Source organism: Pectinophora gossypiella, chromosome 14 (genome assembly GCF_024362695.1).
Source record: "Pectinophora gossypiella chromosome 14, ilPecGoss1.1, whole genome shotgun sequence".
NCBI lineage: Eukaryota > Metazoa > Arthropoda > Insecta > Lepidoptera > Gelechiidae > Pectinophora > Pectinophora gossypiella.
In genome coordinates, this window is record NC_065417.1 from 16,059,649 (window position 1) to 16,086,253 (window position 26,605).

The 26,605-nt window shown below is 43.6% G+C and overlaps 5 protein-coding genes across 5 annotated transcripts; 3 read left to right on the forward strand and 2 right to left on the reverse strand.

Annotated features, from left to right (window-relative positions):
- The first annotated feature begins 92 nt into the window (after nt 1-92).
- LOC126372617 (ras-related protein Rab-10) lies at nt 93-3,780 on the forward strand. Its single transcript, XM_050018441.1, has 5 exons — nt 93-310; nt 570-769; nt 887-976; nt 1,752-1,945; nt 2,874-3,780. Exons 1-5 carry the CDS (start codon nt 184-186, stop codon nt 2,875-2,877), a joined length of 615 nt encoding a protein of 204 aa, XP_049874398.1. The 5' UTR covers nt 93-183; the 3' UTR covers nt 2,878-3,780.
- Nucleotides 3,781-3,847: 67 nt separating this feature from the next.
- On the forward strand, nt 3,848-5,738 carry LOC126372615 (uncharacterized). Its single transcript, XM_050018439.1, has 3 exons — nt 3,848-4,237; nt 4,447-4,721; nt 4,800-5,738. Exons 1-3 carry the CDS (start codon nt 4,039-4,041, stop codon nt 5,679-5,681), a joined length of 1,356 nt encoding a protein of 451 aa, XP_049874396.1. The 5' UTR covers nt 3,848-4,038; the 3' UTR covers nt 5,682-5,738.
- Nucleotides 5,697-8,037, reverse strand: LOC126372616 (proteasome subunit alpha type-6-like). The gene is made up of 5 exons (XM_050018440.1): nt 7,867-8,037; nt 7,341-7,517; nt 6,393-6,548; nt 5,898-6,171; nt 5,697-5,807 (listed from the first exon to the last, which is right to left on the reverse strand). The coding sequence occupies exons 1-5, from the start codon at nt 7,940-7,942 to the stop codon at nt 5,750-5,752; spliced, it is 741 nt and encodes a 246-aa protein (XP_049874397.1). The 5' UTR covers nt 7,943-8,037; the 3' UTR covers nt 5,697-5,749.
- A 1,279-nt stretch (nt 8,038-9,316) lies between these two features.
- LOC126372624 (uncharacterized) lies at nt 9,317-26,413 on the forward strand. Its single transcript, XM_050018451.1, has 4 exons — nt 9,317-9,640; nt 14,322-14,599; nt 23,613-23,709; nt 24,656-26,413. Exons 1-4 carry the CDS (start codon nt 9,487-9,489, stop codon nt 24,823-24,825), a joined length of 699 nt encoding a protein of 232 aa, XP_049874408.1. The 5' UTR covers nt 9,317-9,486; the 3' UTR covers nt 24,826-26,413.
- On the reverse strand, nt 10,807-14,313 carry LOC126372623 (uncharacterized). Its single transcript, XM_050018449.1, has 2 exons — nt 11,663-14,313; nt 10,807-11,418 (listed from the first exon to the last, which is right to left on the reverse strand). Exons 1-2 carry the CDS (start codon nt 13,716-13,718, stop codon nt 11,378-11,380), a joined length of 2,097 nt encoding a protein of 698 aa, XP_049874406.1. The 5' UTR covers nt 13,719-14,313; the 3' UTR covers nt 10,807-11,377.
- Nucleotides 26,414-26,605: the final 192 nt, after the last annotated feature.

Consider the following 26,605-nt stretch of genomic DNA (forward strand, 5'->3'; position numbering starts at 1 on the left):
ATACCGCCACCCAAAAAACCGATAACATTACTATATCAATCAACAAATGTTCAAGGCCATGAAAAAATGTTCAATGACATCATCAGTTATTTACGCTAGCAACATTGTGTTCAGCTGTCACGTTTTCGGAACGGATCGTACGATTTTTGCATTTCTCGATTTTTATTTTCCAATAAGCATAAAATGGCCAAGAAAACTTACGACTTATTGTTCAAATTACTTCTGATCGGCGATTCCGGCGTTGGTAAAACATGTATATTGTTCAGATTTTCAGACAACCATTTTACGACGACGTTTATATCCACTATCGGTAAGGACCATCTTTGTGATTTTGCATTTCGCTGAACTTACGCGTAATATGAACAAGGTATCTTTGTTTTCGTTTAACGCGCGATAATCTTGAGAGTATTACATTACGGACCACGCACTCCTACGATATCCTTGAGAGCGTCATTCCTGTTCCTGTCGTCGTGTCTGCTCCATAGATGTTGTCCCACCATTAGATGAATGATCTCGTCTTATCACATGCAAGCCACGCCCATCAATAACTGAGGTGTTATTATTTTCAGGAATCGACTTCAAAATCAAGACAGTGGAGCTGCGGGGTAAGAAGATCAAGTTGCAGATCTGGGACACAGCGGGGCAGGAGCGCTTCCACACCATCACCACCTCCTACTACCGCGGGGCCATGGGCATCATGCTGGTCTATGATATAACAAACGAAAAAACATTTGATGATATTGTTAAATGGTTAAGAAACATAGATGAGGTTAGTCTACATTATAATTTACTATCTACCTACATTTAGGAAACTACTCTTATTTAAGGGCATTTTGCTGATACTGATATGTATTTGTTGTTGCATTAAATGTACTGTGTATTACAGCATGCTAATGAGGATGTGGAGAAGATGATCCTGGGCAACAAGTGTGATATGGAGGAGAAGAGAGTCGTCAGCAAAGAGCGTGGAGAAGCGGTGAGTAGTTAGGTTTTTAAACATGGAAATATGCAAGACACTGAAATCAAAATTAAAGAAAATGCAACAATAGATGGCCTTGTAATGCATCATTTAACAATTAAAATAAATAAAAGGTAGACACATAACAAATAAAATATCAATAGAACATATTTTTTCTATAATTTTGAATCTGAAGTAAAAATGGTAATAAGGAGAAATTTGTTTTGTGACTTCACCAACAGAACTGCTAGTATACTGTTAATTACAGGTGAAAATTTGGCATTAATTAACACATACACATACTAAATGTGCACATAGTGAGCACACTGACTCATTGTTGACTAAAAATTGTGTTATGTTAGTATACTACATCACTTTACCAACTATTTCATATTAAGTAGTTGTCAGTGTATCATTGCAAATGTCTGCTATTTAATAATATTCATTTAACTTTGGTCATTAGTTATTTGGTGATAACTAACTAATGAGTATGTTTTGGCATATTTTTGTTTTATTATTCCATAATGTTTGTTATTGTTTTGCATAGGTGTGGTGTAATAAGAAGTATTTAGGGGTTATTATTGCTAATTATTTATTCATTTTGTAATTATAACATAATAGTTGCCCATGGTGTTATTATAAATATACACTTTAAACATACATAATAGGTACTTCCTTGTTGTTACTATTTATACCATTATGCTCTGAACTAAAAAATGCAAGAGGAAAATGTGATAAACTACAAACATGAAATTCCCATGTTATCCTGATGTGGTGTGTCATGTGACTGCAGATCGCGCGCGAGCATGGCATCCGGTTCATGGAGACGTCGGCGAAGGCCAACATCAACATTGACCGCGCGTTCTCGGAGCTGGCGGAGGCCATCCTGGACAAGACGTCGGGCCGCGAGGCGGACGCCGACCACGCGCGCATTGCCGTGGAGCGCCGGCCCAGCCGCGCGCCGCCCACGCGCGCCTGCTGCAACACGTAAGCGGCCCCGGCCCCGCCCGCACGCCACACCTCGTCGCTGTACTTAAGTTAAGGACTACTCGCATTTATTCACCTGTTAGCTGTAACTTCCCTGAGACCACTTGACAGACAAAATGTTGTACGTGAATATTGTCCCAGATTTCCAAACACAATAGAGCTTCAAAATTAAGACTTGTTTATGTCCCCGAGTCTGACAGAGAAATGGGGCTTCCATCTTGCACCACGTGGTGAATATGTGCAGGTACTCCTCCTTATTTTGAAAGTTAGAATATTGGGATTCGTGGCTACGGGGTTACGGGAATGTATGATCCCGGAGATATTAAGATGTAGTATGTCAGCTTAGCTTGTAGAACGAGAACTTTGTACAACTGACGTCACGAGGTCGCCCGCTCTTCGCTAAGTTGCCACACTACTAGAGCATTATAATTACGTGTTACGTTGACAGCGACACTTGATTTTATCATGTATAGAATCTCTGGTCTCATTGTGTCGTTAACTGCAAGCTAGGACTTATCAAGATTACTTTGATGTAGTATACATTCAATCTCACTCTGCTTACACGCTCAACTTCTGACACATTCAATGATTGTCTTGGACAACGGACACTCGGCCGCACTATCATTGTAACCGTGTCTGTGTTACAGTGAAAATCGAGCCATCTAGTCGCATAATAATTGGGGTGCAATACAAATTCAAATTGAAGAAGCAGTCTGTATATTCAATTACATATTTTAAGATTAAACTATTGTAAAATTATACTCCCGATAAGTCGCAAACTTGATTAGACTATTGATGTATTTCATATTTTTTAATAACAGCTTTGTAAGTTAGTAAATGTTAATTAAGGGTATAAGGTGTGGCCCTGGTGTCAGCGAGCTCCACACTGCAACGGAGATAGGATAACAGGCTTACTTTTTGGTTCTAGGTAATGTAAAGTTGGAGCTGTACATACGCGACATTATCGTCGAGGACTAACAGTCAAGACTGCCAGATTTTTGCTATACACATAAACCACAGTTTATAACATAACACTGAATAAGTAATGAAATTGTTTCCGAGATTAAATGTTTGTAGGATAGACAGTAGGTAACATTATATTGAACTTTTCGAGTGTTTCTCTCGCTGCTCAGTCACTTTTGAAGACGCATTTTGAGGCTGCTTTGAAGTCTTTTAAATCGTTACATACTGGTTACATATGGTGTTGCAATGGAGTTTTATTGATTTTATGTTTTTACTTCTTTAGTTTGCTCGGTAATGCATTTCGGCACGACACTCGCATATTTTGCTTAAATATTAAGCTTAAGTTTGGTATGTATGGCTATTGCAACCGCACGGGAGCCACCCCCGCACGAGCTTGGAGTCGCGTCATCATCGACATATCTGTATAAGCAATACCGCGCCGGCTGTGTGGCGGCTGCGTTCTCTTCTATCGTGATGTATAATGTAATTATCGCAAGCATTGCCACACCTCATGCATTTAGTTTATATCAAATCAAATTGGTTGTCGTTAGGTCAGGTGTGCTTTGTATGTTGCTGTACAACAAATTTGCTGCGATGGTCGAAACGCACCTGACCTGATGTTAATCATGGTTGGTCAGTTGAATCAACTTGTACACAGTCGTTATTGCAAGGCAAGTCGCCCAACTCGCTGCAAATGACGGTATCGGGTCATTTCTCGCAGGTTGGCCGATGACTAGGTAGTTATTAAGTGATAATATACGTTGAGGAATAAATTACTATTTTATCGTACGGTGTATGTGTCAGTTTTTACCCGCTTTTATAAATAAACAATGGCATTGTATATTATGTTCATATTAAACTACTTATCGTAATTATGGCCTTTTATTGTACGTCTTCCTCGAGTTTGACCTCTTGTTATTGTAGCGTAGATGACTAATAAGCGTTATATCAAAATGTTTACTTCTCAATAACGTTTCATTTAACACAAGTACCTACTTCCTGGCGCCCCAAGTTACAGTCCCATTTTATTTCCAAGTACCAAGTTACTTTTGGGACTTATTATTTTGTCTAATTCAGAATCTAATAAACAAACACTTCCGAGAGAGCCCATATTTAGCAGACGGTCATTAATGAATAATGAGGGTGATCAAGTGATTGTTGTTTACTGGAGCGAGTGGCGTCGTTATCACGGGTCACGAGTCACGGGAGCTGCTATCGGACACAGTCCAGCTCCGCGCTCCGGGACGTGCGCATCGATACACACAATGGGGAAGGTGCTGCGTGGTATTATACTGATGTGCTGCTTCAGCCTCGCGTCCTTCACTGACCGTAAGTGGTTTTAAATTCTTCTATAAACCATTTTAATGTTGATTTTTTATTTAGTTTTACACTATTCATTGAAACTTATTTTTTGTCTTATCAGTAATATATAGTATACTTGCTGTCGAACATTATTGAACTTATTTAAATTGATGGATCGCGTCTCACAATCGATTTATCGTGTCGGCTACGTCTAACGTGTTACGTGTCTGTATTAGCTGGGTGCGTGATCGAGCTGGAGTGCCGGGAGTGTGTCCCGGACAACATGCCGCTGGTGACGTCGCACCGCGCCGTCAACGGCTCCGTGTCGGCGGCGGCCGGCGACGAGGTGGTGCTGGCGTGCGCCGGCGGCAGGTTTCTGCTGTACCCGCTGCTGGAAACCGTCACCGCCGTGTGCGAGGCGGGCCGCTACCGCGCCCGCCACGACGCGGCGCTGCGGCACCTGCTGGAGCTCGGGTGCCAGGAGAACGTCTTCGAGGATGTGTTGCAAACCGTATGTACTCGTCGTAGATATAATAGCATTCGATTAATTAAGCCGGGCCAACTGTAAAATGTTCGTTTCGTTTCGCAGGTGGAGCACTGCGCGCCCCCGCTGCAGGGCCGCGCCTACCGCGCGGCGGGCGCGGGCGCGCGGGCCGTGGGCGCGCTGTGCTTCGACGCCGACCGCGCGCGGGCGGCCTGGGCGCGCGCCGCCGCGCCGCGCCGCGCCGCCCCCGCCGCCCGCGCCGCCGCCTCGTCGCCGCTCAGCCTGCTGGGCAACTTCAACCACATGTTCGACGCGCGCACGCGCCACGACGCCGAGCGCCTCTACTCCGACGACGTGCGCTTGAACCGCCGCCTGCACGAGCTGCTCAAGTACGACAGGTTCTCCTTCGCCGACCAGACGCTCACCTCGGCCCGGCTGCTGAGCCGGTCGTACTTCGAGGACCAGAACGGGCGCGTGGCGGACTTCGTGTCCAACTCGGTGGCGGCGTGGCGCGGCGTGGCGGCCGGCAACCTGCGCCACCTGCAGCGCGACGTGGCGCGGCTGCTGCGGGCGGCGCGGCCGCGCGTCGTGGACGTGTACGCGGGCACGCACGGCGTCATGTCGCTGCGCGTCGGCGCGGGCCGCAGGGACGTGTACCTGGCGCCGGGCCGCTTCCCCGTGCCCAAATACGTGTGGACGGTGGTGCACGACACGCAGCGGGACAGGGCGCTCGCCCTGGTGGTGCTCAACGACCCGTTCGTGGCGGTGAGCGAGATCCGCGGCGCCGTGTTCTGCGAGAGCCAGTGCGGCCGCGTGGCGTGGCTGCACGAGCTGCGCCGCCACCGCAACTACGAGAGCCCCGTGTACGGGCTCGTGTTCTGCTGCGCCGTGCACAACTTCACCGACGTCGTGTCCGAGATGCCCAAGGCCGTCCTCGGGCGCGTCCCGCTCGGAGATGCGGGCATGTTCATAGATTCTTTCGCGTAAAAAAAATAGCATAAATTGTAATCATAGGAGATTTTATTAAAAAATTAAGATAGACAATTTTATTGATTTCAATCCTTTTCGGCTATGGCGGTGAGATGTCTGTCGATTTCAGTCTCTGTAAGCACCCTGTGAAAAAATGTAACATTTTAAAATCTTTCTACATATACCTATACCTACAATCATAAAGTACCCAGAATACAGTTTAAGATGACTTACTGGAAGTTAGGGTTCTGCTTGGTGACGATGCCGACCTCGATCTCGGAGGACTTGAAGTCGACAGAGAGCACCTGGCTGAGGCAGGAGATGGCGAGCTGCACGGCGTCGTCGGTGCTGAGGTCCGCGCGCTTCTTGAGCTTCTTCTCGAGGTAGGCGTTGGCGTCCGTGGCCTTGGCGCCCGCCGCCACCGCCTTGTACGAGCAGTAGTAGCCCGACGGGTCTGTCTTGTACACGCACGGACCGCTCTCCTCGTCATACGCGATCAGCATCATGCCTAAGGATACAAATAATATTCACTACACGAAAAAAAATAGGTGTTAAAATAATTACAATGTAGGAAATAAATGTTTTTTATGCATCACACATGACTTTTGTGGAAACACCTATCATTTGTTAAAGTGTTGTAGGTGTAATTAAAAAGTAGAGCATCATAAACTCTTTCCTCATTATATTTTCCAAGCATGTTGCGAGGTTTAGTTGCAAAAGTATACGTACTGCACCCGAGCGGGCGCATCTCTGCGTTCTGCGTGTACACCTGCGAGAGGTCGGCCACGCGGCGGCACAGCACGTGCGGCGGCACGGCGGCGCCGTACTTGTACTGCCAGTTGGCCGCCTCGTAGCGCGCGCGCTGCACCTGCGAGCGCGAGTCCGCTGCCGACCACAACAACAACGTTTAGTAAAACAACGACATTTGCACACTTTAAGCTGTGTTCCCACTTGGCAACATTTGGCGCGCGACATATTGCCCAACATGTTGAACATTTATTTAATAACATTCGTCTGTCTACGCATATACTACACGTCTATCATAGACAACATGTCGCCAGAGGAACTAGTGTTCTTGCGCATCACGTCTCTACAACAATGTGACGTGTTGCGCTTCAGCTGGCAACATCCCACACTGTTGTGCAACATTGTCGAACAACTAATAGTCTATTTACAAAATTATTTGCACAAGTATTATTCAAGTACTGAAGTCATTAATACAGACTCCGTAACTGATTTAAAAATACACCATATGTTTAATAGATTAGAGTGTTCATAAAGTTTATATTTAAAGTGGAATAGATTTAATTAGAATTAGAAGATCTGAAATTAAAAACATATTTCTGGCAACATGTCTCTTACTTATAGTATCCATGAGCCTTGATAACACTTTCTTATTACAAACCTTTCTTTCTCTACTTTTGAAACCTCATAACATCATTGCATTGTTTTTCAAAGCAACTGCAATGATGTTATGTGATTTCAAAAACTACAAAGAAGTACCATAGTCTATAGATACAGATACAAAAGAGAAATAAGGAGTACATTAAGTGGCCTTAATGCTGAGTAGCAATCTCTTCCTAGAACCAAAAGTAGAGAAGATATTTGTCATTCTTTAAACTCTAGAAAAAAAAACAATACAAGCATATATGACAAATTAAGGATCTTGAAATGTACCAATCATGCCAGTCATGACACAGCCGATGCGGTCATTGATGCGGAACAGATGCGTGACGGAGGTGGGGTCCAGCAGGCGGTCCGGCACCTTGCGCTGAGCCGCCACTACCGCCGCCTCCGCGCCGCGCAGCGCCACCGATGTCAACCCGCCCTGGTTGATCGCTTTCAAAGCATACTCTGCAATATTAACAACAATTTGTAATGTAAGAGTAGGTATGTACGATTTGATGTTTATAATTTGCTAATCGTATAATATACCACAGTGGGCTTCTGAATTGAGTAGGTATCTTGTCCTATGTATTGAATATGTAATGTTAAATCGTTTATGCCGAGTCATAGGTTAGCGTGTAAATGAAATTCTGTAACTATGTATTGAAATATTTCTATTTCTAGATGAAACCTGAACACCTGTACTCAGAAGCGGTGAAATTTACTAAAGCATTTCACAGTTGAAAACAATTGTAATTTACTAGGATACGATTTGCTAACCTAACGCAAAAATATACTAAATCCCATGTGTACTTACCAACTTGGTAAAGCCTTCCTTCTGGTGAAAAGATTGTTATATGTCTATCGAAACCAGCGCTGCTTTCTCGTGCCATTTTATCTGAATAATTTCGTTAAAAACTATAAGTTTTAATAAAAATTGTTTTGACAGCCGCTCTTCGCTCACTTCAATTTTCAATTCTCATTAATACGTTTCCGTTTACAAATGCCTAAAAAACAATTTTGTCTAATGGCAAAACCAGATATAAACCTCTTGTACAATTTCAGCCAATCATGCAACGTGTTTTAATTTTGTAATAGAAAACAAAGAGACATATGTGTTCCATTCTGCCTCAATTGTTCACAAATTGTTGAAGTTGAAAGGTAACAAACAACGCGTACTAACAAATTATTGACATTTTGTCATATCCGGAACGGTTCTGATTTTTGTCTTTGGTGCACCGTGCTCCTCCCGTGCTCTAATGCTCAGCTCTAATGTCAAAGATATTTTTTTTTTTTTGTTTTGGTTTTCCCCGAAGGGTAAGGCAAAGGGAACTATGCCCATACAGCCATGTCTTACGTATTTTTTTTCTTGATGATTAATGAAATGATGAAAGATGATGATGATGAAACCTAAGCCCCCACCCTCGGAGTAGACTCCTACTCCGAACCCCAAACGAATTAACTCAAAAGTCCGCATAAACTTTTGAGTTATGAAGCGGCTTCCCGGCACGAAGCGAAAATAGGCAGATACACTTTGTTCATTGAATACTCCAATATAATAACACTCGCGAATGTCTTCCGACTAACTTAATGCGATCATTAACCACAAAACACCACTTCGTATTAATTATTTAGATTACTCAATGAAGAAAGCAACTGTCCCGTTCCCGTTTCCCGCCGAAAAGCCTGTCAAAGATAAAAAATTGATAAAAAAAACTATCGATAGTATCGCTCTTCGATATCGAGTAAGCTATCGATAGTATTGATACCATCGATACTATCGATAGGGACCTTAATTTCGATAGTATTGTAAAAAAATCTTACCCACTCACTTAACAGTTTTTTTAAGCTTAGAGAATTGCCAACTTCAAAACCAAACATCCATTGCGAAAACACCCATGAAACATAAAATATATTAAATACGAGCTTTAAAATAGTGTGAATTGTTCCACACAATGCTACATTCAATACTATCGAATATCGATCGTACAAAACTATCGATAGTATCGATACCATCGATGGCTTGCGCAATATCGAAGAGCGATACTATCAATAGTATTGGTAGTTTTTCATTTTTTAACTACTTATCAATAGTATCGAAAAAAAATAGCAATCGATACTATCGATAGAGTCGATACTATCGATTAATTATCGATACTAACATTTTTTGCATGGTAAACTTTCGATAGTTCGATCGAAAACTATCGATAGTGCGCTATCGAGCGGCAACACTACTTCAGTCAGTAGTCAGTTGACATTTGTTTATAGAAAGAGGAGGTTGCGTGTATAATTTTGAATTTTGGTTTCGATTTATTTTGTAGTCTGATTTAGTTAGGTTCCAATTTTTCATTTCAATAATAGTGCTGCTTAGAATCTCCTCTCAATAAATATCTTCATTTAATTATTTGCTTCATATATAGATTTTTCTGTTATCAAAATGCAAGAAACCGTTAGAAACCAAAGCGAGCGAAAATCCCTCTTTTCCTCGTTCTTGGAGGTCCTGGACGCTCGTGAGAAGCAAGCACAGGCTGACCGACAGTTGCAAGAGGAGAAATACCTTCGAAGAACCCAAAGGATTTATGACTTTCATGGTAAGATTTGCCCCCAATATTATATCCTGCTTTTATTATTTTTGTTTGCCAAAGTCAACCCTAACTGTTATAAATTAATTATTTCTTCTACTATAAATTAATTTACTGACCAATAATAATTTTGACACAATCAGCACTTTGTGGGAATCAGTAATGGAATTAAATTATTATTCCAAGCTAACATCTGTATAATCATTTTAATGTGAAGTTTATTTTGCGATTTAAGTTGGATTGGCAAATATATTTTTTAATATTAACAAAATTGCTGACAATTAAAATGTTTCTAATAATCACTAGGTAAAAATTACAATAATTATAATTGTGAGAAAAAAGAAATGCTTGAATATAGACAACAAACTAAGTTATTGATGACCAGCAAAATAAATATCAGATCAGACTATAAACAACATTTAACTCAAATTGTTGAGAAGTAGGTATTCAGGTAAAGATTGCAATTTTTTAAAAGATTTACAAAATTATAAACTTTACTCTCCTTATCTAAAGACTAAGCTAATTTTATTATTGTTATCCATATGTAAGCTGTTATCTATAAGTATAAAAGTAGTTTGTTTTTGTACATCCACTGTTCATTAGAAATTATGAAAAGTATTTGAATGATTACATTCTTGTTCTCTCTTCTATCATGTGGGTTGTGAGGTGGAGTACCAACCTCATCAACCCTGGTGTCAGGGTTACTATTGAGCTGCCAAGGGCCCCTGACATGACTCATGTAACGACTAGGTACTTACATCAGTAAGTAGTAACCGGGACCAACAGCTTAACATGCTTTCCGAAGCACTTATTTAACACAATTATTTTATAAATATTGGAATGGTAGCATAACCCTAACCACTTGTATACCTTAACCTTTTCAAACTTTGCAGTTCACCATAATATATGTATGATGGATGTGAATCTATTATAATTTACATACAAATATATAATAGCAAGCAGTGAGGTGTAGTAAGCTCCATACTTGTGTCTGGTTGATTAAGGGGTGTCCGGCAGTAGGATACCTACATATAGGTTTATTATAATACATAATTTGCCGGTCACAGTTACTTAAGTTCCCATTAAATATATATTAAATAAATAAATAATAAATAAAATAAAAATGTTTTTATTAAAGGTAAAAACCCAATGATTACATTATAAATATAATTGTATAATACGAATTACTTAAAGGTACAATAGTACCTACCGTCTATAACACAAAAAAATAAACTAACACAAAATAAATGTGGTGCGATCATTTTTTATTTGATTCCCGATGTACTTTGATCCAGTACCGTATCATCGGGCTAGTCAAGTCTCGGCTAACAACTTTAAGCATGCTATTATCAGAGCAACGCAATCTGTCCCAAAATGAAGATATACGTGCCCTAACAATAGCAAAAAAGTCGGGCATTCTCGCCTCGGCAAACATGCTGGACGCGCTACAAAAGCGAGGAAGCTTCATAAGAATGCGATATGCGTCATTATACTGCACTCTTATGGTGCTAAAGGACGCCCTCTTGTGTCTATACCATAATTGGCAGGTGTAGAAGCACTGACAAAAGGCCCTAAAGAGTGTGCCCTTCACTTCACTACTACATTTTGCGAATCGGCGCGCAAGCATGTTACACCGAACCGACAATGCCCGTCTTTCCCGCTCCATATCGAGATCATCCTTGCGGTCTCCAGTAACGATGTGACCAAGATATTTGAACTGCTGCACAAGCCGAATTGCCGATCCGTTCAAAAACACTTGGGGTATACTCTCCGGAACTTTTCCACTCCTGAAAACGAGCATCTCCGTTTTTGCCACATTGTACTTTAATCCGTGAGAGCTAGCATAACTCTCACAGACAGACAAAAGTTTTCTGAGTCCACCAATCGATGGACTGAGGAGCACCATGTCATCCGCGTAACTGAGGTTATTAAAACAAACACCGTCAATATGGCAACCGACACCAGTGCTCCTCAGTTCACCGATCAGCCCGTTCACATACGCGTTGAATAAGTCCGGAGAGGTTAACCCACCTTGACGCACACCGCATTCCAACCTGTATGCGTTGGAAGTCGTGTCGCCCCATCTCACATAGTTCGTCTGTCCTCCGTACCAGTATGCCAACAGTCGAACGATTGATTCAGGTACCCCAAAGCCGCGCAGTTTGGTCCAAAGAATTTCATAATTCACCAGGTCAAACGCGCTGCTGAGGTCCAGAAAGCAGGCATAAACTGGCGTATCACGATTAACGTAATAGTCCATTGCGTACTTTAAACTGACAATCGCCGAATCTGTTGACACACCAGGCCTGAAGCCAAACTGTGCATCCTCAATATCCAGGTTTCGTAGCAATTCGGGCCGTAGCAGCCTCTCAAACACCTTGCCCACGACAGTTCCTAGGGAGATAGGCCGATAGTTAATCGACGAACTCAAGTCTCCTGTTCTGTTCTTAACTATAGGCACGACCACTGTTCGCATAAGAGGGTCAGGTAGGTATGAGTACTTTACAAATAAATTGTAAATCACACATAACATCGACCACAGCGGCTCTCCCGCGTAAAGGACGTGCTCTATACTCAGATTGTCATGTCCAGGAGACTTGCCCCTTTTCATACCACGTATCGCCTTAACAACATCGTCAACAGTAAACTGCACCACCGATTCCTCAGAAACCGGATGAATTTTGTTCTCAGTCCGCTGCTGTGTAGGCAGTGGTTCTTTTTTAAACTGACGAACAAATAACTCGGCTATCTCCTTCGGTTGTTGCAAACCGTCCACAGCAACAGGCAGACTTTGTTTCTTTTGTAATTTCTTTGTAGCATTCCAAAATTTCGGGAAGTTTTTTTCCTCTTTATGCATTGCCAGTATATCCATCTTAATAGTCTCTTCATTCCTAATACACCATTTTACTTTATTTTTAAAATTCTTTCTACTATTCACCATCTTGTCATACATGTCACCTGTGGCCGGCTTGCCTGCCATCAACCAAACGTCATAGTGAACACGCGCAGTTGAGTGGCTTTCCTGAACATGAAGGTTCCATCCAACCAAAGGAACACGTTTTCTTTTACTAGAAGATTGCGCAATTGAACTGTTAATGGCAGCTAATTGTAGAATATTAATAATTTTACAATACATATCGTCAATTATTTTAAAATAGTCGTCGCTAGAGTCTAAATAATTATTGCTTTTAGATATCACATTTAATTCATTTGTCATATATGTATTAATTCCTAAAAATTCTCGCTTACAATATTCATAATACTTATCTATTTGACTAGCATCTCTGTATCCCCATCTTATTTTATCCCTATCGCCATGAGACGCATAGTTTCCGCTCACGACAGAGCCACGGCAGATCTCAAGTTCACAATCAATGCACAAAGGTACATGATCTGACGTATAGACACCGTATAAAACACGGACTGATTTAACAGTATCGCGGGCTGCAGTGGTTGTCACACAGTGGTCCAACCATGAGCAGGTACCATGCGCTTTACTCTCAAAGGTATGCGTATCGGATGTAATTCCCAGCACATCAATATCTACACAAGACAGTTCCTGCTCGGCACAAAAATCCAATAGCTCCTTACCAAATTGGGCACTAGGGTGGGCATTAAAATCACCTAAGATATAAACAAAGGGAACGTCATACTCCTCAATTACAGCATGAATTCTTGATAAGCAGTCCGTAAATTCTGAGAGGTTATCAGTCTTATCAGTTGGCAAGTACACACTAAATATAATAAAAGAATGTCTACCGTTTTTCACGTGTATAGCAACAATTCTATCATGTCCACAATCAACAATGGAGACGTTAGGAAACTTCGACCTCCTCCATAGTAGGGCTGTTCCGCCATATGGGCGTCCTCTTATAACTCCTTTCGAAGTATCCATCGCAGATCTGCTTACACTGCCAAAGTTAATGTCGATAGTATCAACCAGACCGAGATCATGCGGCATGAGCCACGTTTCCTGGACTGCTACCACATCCGCGACTCCACACAGATCCCTGACATGTTGCATAGAAGTCTTAATGTTCTGACAATTAAACGTAATCATTTTAATTGTGTTAATTGTACTATCCATATTTATTTGTTATTGCTTACGTTAGTAAATCGTTCCTTAAAACGTCGAAATACCAAGTCTTTAGGCCAGAATTCTGTACTTAAAAACGTATCTAGATTCTGTTTAGGTACTAAAATTTTAAACGACCTAAAGTCTAGCTCTTTTCGCTGTGGTAATAATTGTATATCCAGTGCTTCCGATCCCATTGAAAGTATGTGCTCTTTCACGTCCTCAATAGTACATGTCGTCTTCAAACGCGATAGGTAAATAGCTTCAGGCAGTTGCGCCACTTGTAACCTACTCGTACCTGTTCCTGTGCCACATTTATTATTATTGCGGAACTGTCGTTTTTTCTTATTTTCTACGAGCGTAAATCCATCACTATCAACTCTCGAGTCAGTGCGCATAGAGTTTAATTTAGCGGACATATTTATCGGGCGGTCATTAAGTATTGCACGGTAGGTACTCCTACGTGGCGATACAATGGTATCTAACGAGTCGGAGCGCTGACGCATACTCGGCGGCGGAGACGATATTATTTCGTTTAAAGGATGATTATCCATATTGCGTTTTGCTTTAGGCTGTAATTTTTTATTAAATAATGAGTGTGTCTGTGTTGTACAGAGCGCCAGCGGCAGGAGGCGGTGGAGCTGCGGCGCTGCCTGGACTACGTGTCGCAGCACGCGCACGTGCTGGAGTCCGTGCTGCGCGGCGCCGGGGGTGCCGGGGGCGGCGGGGGTGCGGCGGGGGCGGGGGCCGAGGTGCCGCTGAGCGCGGCGCTGGCGCGGCAGGCGGCGGCGCTGCAGCGCTGCATGGCGGCCTGCGTCGACAACGCCGCGCGCATCCGGCACCTGCTCACCGCCGCGCACCGCCCGCAGATGGACTCCTTGCTCGCCAAGATGGTACGTATCTACCTACCCCAGCCCGCCGCACACGAACCCTTTAAGCATTAGCGCTTCAACTCAACTGGTCCTTTAACGTACAACTGACGCCGTCCCTTCCAACTAACCAGCGCGCCGTTACATAAGTACTAATGAAAAGTAGTTATTGGTAGGTGATATTCCTGCCATAACTTTTGAAAATGAAATTTATTCACATTACCTCGTATTTTGCTATCTAACATATTAAACGATTGCAATTCCATGTATGATGTTTAAATGAGAGAAAACGCAATCGGCCATAGCCTCGTGGGATGTTCCAACTCGTGGGACAATGTGCACTTCTTGTGTGGAAATGAATGCAACAAACAATGCGAGGCATGACAAACCGCTACTGAAACACTCGTACGAGGCGTTTATAAACACGAACATGATTATCCTCCGGAGCAACGCCCGCGCTTCTATTAAATCACACTATTTCCTCGCAAGGAGCAAGGTCTCAGAGTCGCGAATCGCTCCGTCACGCCTCCTGTTTACAGTTAGTTCGCAAAAAACACAATACTCCGCGCCGCAGCACTAAACATTCGGATCCGGTAACGGTACCGGTAATTAATAATTTTATCCTTTACCTACTTGCGGCTTGCTCATCTCAATCTCTGTAACTAACGCGGTCACCCGATTTTCGCCAAATTTGAATTGAGCGCAATGTTTACTCAACGCTTGTCGAGATAGACCTGTACCTATTGAGTTTTCCAATGACACGCTTGTCTTGTTCAATTTCGAAATAAAAATTATATTATTTGCGGATTGAGGTAACTCTTTTCGATTGCGCAACTTTAATAATGCTGTGTATCGCGTATTTAGCGCGTGAAGGTGAATTTCACGTAGATTACGTGCAGCGCGGTGCGGTCGCGGCTGCACGCGGCGTGTTGCAACCGCCGCCACCGCTGCACGCGGACACCGCTGGTGTTACAATAATACGTCAACGTAGTTTGACTGAATCATGTTGCATCGTTGGTAAAGACACTTGATAAAAGCTCATTTTCCAGGCTTAAGAAGCACGTGAAGACTGCTGTGTTTCAACAGTGCTTAGTCAGTTTTACTCATATTACGATAAGTTTAAAAGGTAAAGTTTTTGTAGCAACTAATGACTTGATTCCGAAAATAGGATCGTTAGAATCGTACTTAGATCGCGACAAAAACGGGCGCAAATAGACTATGATGAATTACAGTTTGTTCTGTTTTTGCACATTATTGGGTTCACCTCGCCGCGTAAAGTAATCGCGGGCGGCTTCCGGGTCCGGTCGACTCAAGGGCTAACGTAATTATACGCGACACAAAAACTGACATTACTCGCGGATTTGGACGAGGGGGGTAATTACACCGTGGTAACGTAACATCACACATGTCACAAGGAAGATGTATTGTGCGAGGAACATGTTTATTGTAAATACGTAGTGTACCATTCAGTACAATTGTATTGTAGCGTCTGAGAAACAATGGTGTAGCGCGGGGTTGGAGGCCGCAACCTCCGGTCGTACACCCGCAATGAACAAACGCCGGTGCGGCGCCGTAATTGTGGTTGTCACGTGACATACCAACTGCTACAAGCCTTACTCATTCTTCATAATAACAATTCCTCAATACAAACTCACTATTCATGTCATTTGCATTCGCAAGTTGGCTAGGATAAAGTTCGGTTACATCAAACCGAAGTAAGTATTAATACAATCCCTCTTGCTTTTATATCTCTTGATCCGGGGATTTTTGTAGGGAGTGTAATGAAGACAATCCCGGCTCAGTTGGTCTCGAAACTCGACTCAATAGAGGTACCTACTTGCCGTAGGCAGGCTCTACAGAGTTAGGTGAGGTACGCTTTGCAAGGAAAGTGAAAAGGAAAGTCATTCGGTCGTGTGTGTGTCGGCGGTCGACCCGCCGCCGCGGCCGCGAGGTCCGCGTGACCCTGCAAGCTCGCCCCACTTCCGCCTTCACCTCACCTATACTATACCTTACGAGTACCTTGGTTATTCTTACCGTTGTTACAACCCTCACTTTAATTACTTATAATCACGTGACGGGATCCACTGGAGGGTTCTTATCCGTGACTTCCTACTGAATTCCGGTGAACGTCGGTATATAACAAAGCTTTTTCGTTTATAAGCTTTAACAAATTATTTATGTATTGTATTTGTTCATAAAGAACACTAATAAGTAAGTCTTGCGCTTTATATGGGTTGAAATTTAAACCTACGCTCCTACGCGGCGATTTTAAGTTTTTACTGCCGCGCCGTGACCTTTTACATGTAGCTGTGTATATACTTGATGAACAATTACTGCTAATTGATGTTATGGATAATAGTTATAATTACATTAACCATCAACAAAACTATGACTTCAAATAGGTAAAGAACATGTTGAAAAAACAAACATGTTTTGACTATGATAGTCATCGTAACACCATCAGTGTATGATGGAAGCTCAGACGGAGGCTATCGATCTCGACCAGCTCGCCGGAGCCGGCAGCCGGCACACTGTCAATAAATGGTACGCTGATTAGTGCGCGGGGTGGGTGACCGGGTGAGCGACCCTGATTACCCCCTGCGACCCCCGCGATGGTCGTCACTCGCTGTCACCGCCAGTTCGTCACTTCGGTCCGGTGCAGTCACGTGGGATCCCATCGACGCCCACGCCGACATAAAAAACGCCATGACTTTATCCGGTTATAACAACAGCTTTACTATCGGTCATAGAACAGCTTTACAGACGTTACGAGACGGTTAGTTATCGCTACACTTAATATTTTAGTAGGTAGTAACTTATCGAGGATTTCAGGAGTTAAAAGCTCAGGCGGGTTAACGGCTCGGTTATCGCGGTTGTACTCAATGGCCGTACTATTCAGAATTGAGCCGTGCCAGGTTGATGAGATAAACTGCTTACGTATGAAATTAGCTGGAAGTTCAATTGAATACGACTCATTATCGCCCACTCACTTTCTTTCCTTGTATGCTATTTGTTGTTCAATGAAGGCAAGGATTGTTACGGCGGCGGTGTGACCCGGAAACCGCTACATTAGTGTAATTGCAAAATTGCATTGTCGTGCTCAATTTTATGAAAACTTACTATAGTTCTATAAGAACCAAAAACTACATACATACATACATATACGGCTATTTCAGGGGTAGGCAGAGACTATGGAACTCCATTTGCTTCCATCCTGACATACTTTTCTTGCTTCCTCCACATTCATCAATCGTTTCATACACGCACGCCGGTTCAGAGTAGATCGTACTAAACCTTTTCTAAGGACACCTCCAATTTGGTCAATGTACGTCCTTCTAGGTCTTCCTCTGCCAGCTCCAAAACCAAAATCCAAATAAAATCTATGGAATATAAACTGTGGTATATCAAGTTGCGTTCTTGTATACGCACGTAAATAGTATAGATTGGTAATATGATTAGGGTGGTTATCTCACGAAGGATCGCTCGGCGGCGGCGGCCTGCAGTGAAATCACACGCGTCGCCAATTAACCGCATTATCCACTTGCGTGCGATTACAGCTTAATGCAGTAATGTGACCCGCGCGCCCCGCACCGCCCCCCGCCGCCGCCAGGAGCCGGGATCTGCTGACTCACGGCTTTCACCGCGGGCAAATGTACCCGACGAGCTCAAATACCGCCTCATTGTCGCAAATATGACTGTCCTCATCAAATGGCCATAAAATTGAAACCTTGATAGGTCCGGCGCTATGAAATCTTAATGTCCCTGAGAGGTTATATCTGATGTCTTTTGCATGGCGCTTTCAAATGGAAATTATTTCCGTCGTAAAGTTGGATAGCCATTACGTTGCGAAATGGCCAAACGTGCAGCGCATTAAGTGTATAAGTGCACGCTATGGGACCATTAACCGTTTTTAAAATGCATCGCGAGCGTATATTGGACGAGCATGTCTAGCTGGGGCGCGGAGGGTGCCATCCCTCCCGCCGCGCCGCAGTCGTCGACCGTCGCGACATTACATGACATCATGTTGATCTTGTCGACTTTATTATGATGAGCTGCAATATCCACTGCACTTGTTGGCACTCGTGACTCGTGACGGCGGGGGCGACCACTCACCGCGGCTCGTCAACCCGTCTCGTCTGCTCATTAAGAGGACTTTGTCGCCTCGCCCTCTTTGTTCTCGATTAATTTAGCCGTTAGCTCGACCAACTTTGCTTCATTAATCATTCGCAATTACATGCTGTTTTCCTGCCAAAGTAGTTCAAAATTCTTTGGAAGTTTAACCGAATCGAATTACGATGTTCTGAAAACTTGTTATGAACGATAGAGATAGCTCTATCGCGGCCTCCTGACGACCCGACGCCGTCACAACAAGCTGCTAATCCGCAGTAATCGCACCATTATCTGTTGTTATTGCCACCGGCGCGTGCGCAGGTGATTAATGTGCCGTAACCGGGTTACTCACCTCGCAGACCATACATTGGACAAGACATCTGTTAGCTAGACCAAGCTTATCGAGAAGACTAAATATTTTTGGATCCACGGACTAGAGGCATCACGTAAAGGTTTAGCGCGGCTAGCAAGCAAGCGGCAATAGTGCCGAGAACCGGAAAGTGTACTTGTAGGTGGTGAAACCTAGAACCGGTCGGTGGTAAAAGCTCCTCCGGCCTCGCGCCCTCGCCGCGGCTGGGCGCGAGCTTCAGAGTACCTACTGTACGGTGCACCGCGCAGTAGCATTTGTTATAACTTACCTATGTGACAAAATGTTACACGCCGTATTGTTCAGCGGGTCATGTGGACATGTCCCGCTACATGACGCGTCACACATCCGTCACTCGGAGATTTAATTACGTGTGCTCAATAAACATCACAACCGTGTGGGTGATGGTGTCTATTGTATGGAAGAATGCCTATAATTAATACATTGGCAACGGCACACATTTACCTTCAAGCGTTATAATGTAACCTACCCATTACGTCGCCCACATACTTAGGAGGTATTAAATTTCTTTTCGTTTTGTGCGATTTACGATTATCGCGTATGGCGTATGCAAGGGTGTTATCAAACAGTGTTCATTGTTCATCGAGTCACGTATGAGGTCCTCCCGCATTGACTGAGTGGCGTGTGTTCGACGTGCCGCTACACAACGCCAGCGCGCACAAGAGCGTAAAAAACGTAACAATACCTGGGAACAATGATTTGGATTTGCATACAAATGGCAATTCACTTTCTAATGACAGCCGCATCATCGCTAATGATAGTGAAAGCTGGGAGCCGAGCTGCGCGGCGACACCCGCGCACGCGCTGCACCCGCGGCGACACACACCCGCCGTGTTACGAGGTGTGTGTGTGTGATGTTGGTGATGACGAGTTCAATCATACGCGTATGAATTGTAACAAATCAATCGTCAATTCATTTCACGTGTTGAAATTATCAGTAGGTACTCATTGATTTAAAAGATGTGTTGCTGTTGCAGTTTCTTGTCATTTCTTCTCCTCAGCCATAATACCTTGCGAAATGACGTAAATTCAAAAATGTTACATTGACCTTCAACAAGTTTATCCGTGATTGCCTCGCGCCTTTGTTCAGGTATAGACAAAGTTAAGGATTTTCCTGAAGGAAACTTTTTTATTATTATTATTATTTAAGGAATGAAATATTTACTGAGGGTAAAACTAGCCGATGGCCCCCTAATTATCTGTACAGAGAAAAAATCACAGTGTCGCCGTTTTACATGACGCCAAGATGAATAAGCAAATAAACGTACTTTCTAAATATTCGTTACCATTATTATCATTACGTACCTACATCTTGAGTCAATATTATTTGTTTCCTATAAATATGTATGTAAGGGGTATATTCAGGTGGGGGTGTTTACCAGACGCTGATAATGTTAGTGAAGTAGGTCGCGTCGCGGACGATATCGCCGCACTCCAAAATCGCAATCTGCTGATAAGTATTGATTCCGTGTTTATGTCCTCTTTACGTAGTCCTCGCGGGTGCCCCACTTTCCCGCCTCACGCGTACTCTACACATACGTGCGTGTAACCGTGCCTAAAGTACTTATAGTGCACGAGCGACACAGTAAAAAACGAGGGTCCGCCGGGTAAAGGTCTCGTCTTGTATAGAGCCTCGGTCGTATATCAGGCTGAATAAATAAAGTATCTCGCTGTTCACAGGCGCCCGCCGCCGCCGCGAGGTCAGGGTCGTGCCGAAATGAGCTATCTGCTCTTAGAATCAGTCACTTGTTGATCGTGGGATAAAGTACCACAATCTCACAAACGGGTTTGCACGTCGGGGTCGAGCTCGGCCGTAAAGTCGTTGAATTAATTAAACGAAACCTCTTTATAATGGACAGAATTCATATTAGTTAATTAAAAACAACTTGACTCTTTTGTCCTCAGACACCTTTAATTAAGAGTGGTTGCACAAACACAATGGATTATAATTTGAATTTTTAATTCGAGTAAGGATTGCAATATAGGTTTATTTAAGGTTTATCAGTGAGTAACGAGATATTTTTGCGTTAGTACTAGACGGTATTTACATTAGTGGTTGGCAGAGTTCCGGCCACAGAGAGTGGTGCCCCCGAGGCCCCCGGGCGAGTGGCGATGGCTGCGACTCGCGCTGATTTTAATTACCGCGCTCTAATTGCCCGCCGCCGGTCCCTCCACCGCGGCATACTCCCACTACCTCATTCACTGCCCTAAATGGATCACATTGATCACACTCGGCCGGTATCACTCGACCTTGATCTGTCACCTGTCGTATGATGGATATGTCGGCCATGTACAATTACATTAACCCCAATAAAATATATACTGACAACATTCAGCTACAATATGTTCAATAATTTCACCGGAAGGTTGGTTTCTTAACCTCCATTCTGATATAGCGGAATATTGATGTTTGTCTTACTTTATCTTGACTTGTCGAGGCGAAAGCGTTTACTTTAATATGTAAATAAATGTTCTTATGATGTAGTGCGTGACATTGTCCGCCAATTGTCGGCGAGGCGGCACGTGGGAGCCGCGGCGACGCCATAGCGCGAGAGCGGTGCGTAGGACCACGCCGCTGCCCTCGATACACTGCCAACCTGAATGATAACTCACTGCTCACGGATCGGCAATACCGCAACTCTCATTGAAAGTATCTGTACCTTACAACTTGAGTCACCTCTTCTCTAAAGAGCCGGAGAAATTCCGCCTACATGTAGCAACCGCGTGTTAATCACCAACCAGGACCTAACCCGCTCACACCCACACCGTATAAGAGAAAATAACTTTCGTGGAACTTCTCAAAGCAATTAAAGCAATTATTGTTTGCAAATGAAACAACTGTTTGAAACTAAACTTAAAAAACCCATCCTTTCACCTTTCATAATTTGGCTGAATTTTCCTGTAAGATATTCGTGCAAAGTCATCGAGATGTGTAGTAGTAAAGAGTGGCGCGTGCGACAGGCGCACGGGCGCACGCGTGTCGCGGGCGGGCGGGTTACGAGATATGCGATAGCTCATACTCGTAGCAACAGCGGGTAAATATAGCGGTGACGCGGTCACGGCCGCGGCCGGTCGCTGCACTGCGCTCCGGCCCACCACACAGCTGATGTCACGGGCCTGGTCGGGTCAGCACCCGCAAATATAGACGTGATCACACCTTGCCCCGTGAACTACCGGGATACCGCGTTACGTGTACCAACTCCTTCCGCGATGTAGTTAGGTGCACACAGCAACTATACATGTGACATGAACAGAACAGGTTTTTTTTTTGACGTGACTTATTGTGTGACCTACTTAGAAAACCACTTTAGGGAGAAATAAGTAGGACGTAGATCAAGATAGTATTATGTGAGGCGCTACGAGCTACTGACTACAAAGGTACGTGGCTCGTAAGACGTTACAACGCACTAACGTCGTATTATGTTGTATCGTAAAACCCTCGCACTAAACAGAATAATAGAACTAGGTTCCCGTGCACTTCCAAGTCTTTCGCCTGGCGAATCTATGCTAAGTTACGGAGCAGTAACACTTGGCCACCGTCATTCGTTGGACAAACATACTACTGATAACAAGATCGAGACCTAATTACTTATTCTTTATTCAAAATTACTGTTTACGTCAGCACTTAGATGTCGTTAGTAAGAGTTACAAAAATACTATGACAGATTTTCCAATATACCCTGTGAAGTCGGTCGATAAATCAAAAATAAACTAACCACAAACTAACGTACCTAACTAACGAAGGGAATTGGAAATTAGTAACTAATTAATGTACTGTGACTGAAGTAGTAACCGTGTTAGTGTTATGAATTGGATTATAATAATTTGGGCCAGTTGTCATGAGTGGGGCCAGGGCGTGTGGTTAAAGGATAATGTTATCTGAAGGAGCCGCGGTTGTAGGGCTTCATGTGTCCGGCAGCCCGCGGGGGCCGCGCCCGCGGTCGATGCACACCTGCAGGACACGTGGGGCCAGCTCGAGCACTGTTGTGGTATCTAAATATGTCGAATGAATTACACATAGGTACCCAAAAAAAGGTATAGGTACTCATAGGAAAATATATATCACAATAAATTAAACTGTATGTTAGGTACTTCACTATAGCCATGAAAATTGCTTTTTGTTCCACTCAACGTCAACGGCAGTTTTATAGGGAAACGAATCAATCTTACGGCAATACCTCGAAGACTCGCCCAACATACTTGGCACTAACCGATGGAGGACATAACACCAGTGCCCTGTTTATCAAAACTAACAAGCCCTGTAAAAAAAACTTGTAAAAAATACCATTATTACAAGAATGTGTTTATCAAAACTACACATGTAAATTACATTTTACAAGTGTCAGTATTTATTTCACAAGTATAGTTTACAATCCATCTACTTTTTTTGATAAACGTAATTTACACGTACTTGTGAGTAAGTTGTAGCTCATGAACGTGTAGACTTGTAAGTTTTGATAAACACGGCACTGGTCATTTGCACATATTGGTTTGATAGAGTGCGTGTTATTATAATATGTGATTTATTCCCGTCCGCAGGAGGCGGAACTGAGCACGTGGACGGCGTTCCTGCAGCGCGCCGTCGACGCCACATACAACTCTGAGGTCGTCATCGACAACCTGCACAACATGATCGGTAAACACTCACAACCAATAACAACACATCCCTATACACACATACATAAGTTGGGGTAGGTAAAGACCACGGAGTTCCACTCACTACAATCGTGACACACACACGCTTCTTCCACTTTTATGAAAGTCATCATGCATAGTCGCCGGTTTAGATTATACCAATATCGATTTATTAGAATTGAATTAAACCTGACGGACCATTATAATAATATGAACGCTGGGCTCCACAATAACTTTCCATAGGTAGTGCTGTCAGGAGACGCGGTACTGCGGCAGTTGATATTCGTATACATTCGTAATAGTTTGAGGAGACATCCCGCACTGGGCCGCAAGTGAATCCGCTATTCTGCGGCGGGTCATGTACTGAGCCTCTCTTGAGGTTGTCGCTACGTCAGGCACGGAATTGCACATGACGACGTTTGCCGTCTGCCCTGACGACTATCGAAGAGGCCAATACATAGCCACTTCTATGTGCTCGTGTTACTGTTAACTTCAGGTACAGGTTTAAATACCAACATTTGTTGTATGTGTTGCGTGCATTTTCTCTAGTAGCTGTACATCAAAAAGCAGATACCATGTAATCATTTTCAGTAAATAGACTATGTAGTAAGTAGTAGTAAAAATATAAAAGTGCGTTGTGTATATTACGTATTGGCGTGGGAGATTTATAGGACATAAGACCTCGAGCGAGTAGCGCCGGCGCTGACGACAGTTTCCTCTGACTGGCCAGTCACGCAGTCACCATCAATTATTTGGGTTTTTTTTCACCCGATAGGAGGAAGTGTATTAAATATTTATAGTTTTTTGTGTTGTCCCTCTATATAGGTATATATGTATCACGAACGATTACTTGCATAATATTGTACATAACTCCTCGCCACTTAATGGAGTCAAAAATCTGTTAATGTATCCGGGACACAAAAGTATGCGTTTGTACGTCGTTGCAGCGGAGCAGCGGCGCTACGTGCGCGAGGTGTCGTCGAGCACGGTGTTCGCGTCCCTGTGCGGCGACGACGACAGCGCCGAGCGGGCCGCCGCCGCCGCGCCCGCGCTGTCCCCGCTGGAGCGGCGCCCGCACGAGGCCGGCGCCTGCAGCACGCCCATCAACAAGGACTAGCGCCGCCACCCGCCGCCGCCGCCGCCGCCCACCAGCTGCGTACCCCTATGTGTCAGCTTCTTTACGCATCTATGGAATTGAAATAGATTCGAGGGAACGCCTCTCCATTCGTATGCGAAGTGCAATCCTTCCTCGGCGGGCGCGTGAAGCACGCGGGCGGCTCGCCCCGCGGCCGCGGCGACGGCCACGGCCTTCGGCGCATAGTTTGTATTTTTATGATCTTGTAATCGAGGAGCCGGAACACTCGACCCTCGAGATCCGCGACTATTTATAGTCCGCGTTGTATCATCGGCAGATATCGAAAACTAAATCTAGCTTGTGAACGGTGTCTGGTGAGCTCCGCTCGTAAATTTTACTATTTATAAGTATATGATATCTATGCAAACATTTGATGTAAAATTTGAATATAAAGTAAATAATGTAAACGGCGCCGGCGGGACGCGCTGTCGCGGCGGGCGGGCGGCCCGTCCTCAGTACAAAGCGTGCGCGCCCCGCCACACTGCCTTAGCGGTCGCACTCGCGCCGACTGCTGAATCCACCGCGATGTTCACGATATATCATGTTATACGTTACATAGATAATGTTAATGCGCCGACTATGCGGCGATCTACTGCCGTTTTTATATTTCGTTCGATAATACGTAAGTTACCTTATTATAATGCGTTGTGAATGCGAAAATGAGTGTGATACTCCGTTTTTACCCTCGTGTAATCAGAAGCAACGATCGATGTTCTCATATCGTTGCGTCGGCTACGGTTTGCTTGTTGTGTTCTGAGATACCACCACTACGATAGAAGACAGTCCACTGGGAGCGCCATGTCGGTAGTACAGACAGAGCCAAACCGACACCCAAGTCCGGCACTCTTGCTAGCCCATCGATGACGACCGAATGACCTCGGATGGGTGATGTGACTGTCGGTGCAGTGGTGGTGGTGATATGCACTTGCCTTATAGGTACCTAATTAATGTTTGTACACAAGTTTAGATAAGATTTTGATCTTTTATATTTTAATAACTCGATGTTGTCGATCTGATGTGACGCTGATGTATTCACCTTTACTGCCTTCGGTTAACGTCTAACGTGATTCATATTCATTAAAGTAAAATTATATGTTGATATATAAGTGTGTCGCAGTATTATGTATATGGAAATACGAAGTTATTATCTATAAATCGCATATTTATTAAGCAATGTTCAAAAATATTAATTTAAATTAATATAGTGATGTATGGTATATGTATATTTGTTTTAAAAGGTATACCTAACATAATAATATATGGAGGCCAAATTTTGATTAGGTGCGCGGGCGCGTCCCGTGTCGTGGTGTTGTGTGTGCACCTGTCTACCTCTCTACGTATAAGATAGCGCGATCTATTACTTTTGTATCTACATGTATCCTTACCTTTCTGATCGAACATGCAATTATAAAAATTGTTGTATTTTTCGAAATCATTGTTAGGAAATTGTAATGTTTCTGTAGCGGTGTTGCGGGAGCTTCATGTGTAGATGTATAGTTGTTATGTATTTGTAACTGCGGCCGCCGCCGGGACATCCCAACGAGCACATTGCAGTCGCGCGCGGGCCGCTCACGGGACCCTCTACATTTTATACTTGTTGTCTATATTATTGTTAATATCCGCATTACATTTCTATTGAACGTAATATTTACATTATTTGATAGATTATCTCGTATAACATTTAATATTGTACGTTCACCCCATTGTTAGTGTCGAGAGAGAGAAAAGTATTAATTTGTGTAGAATCAATAACATAATTTTA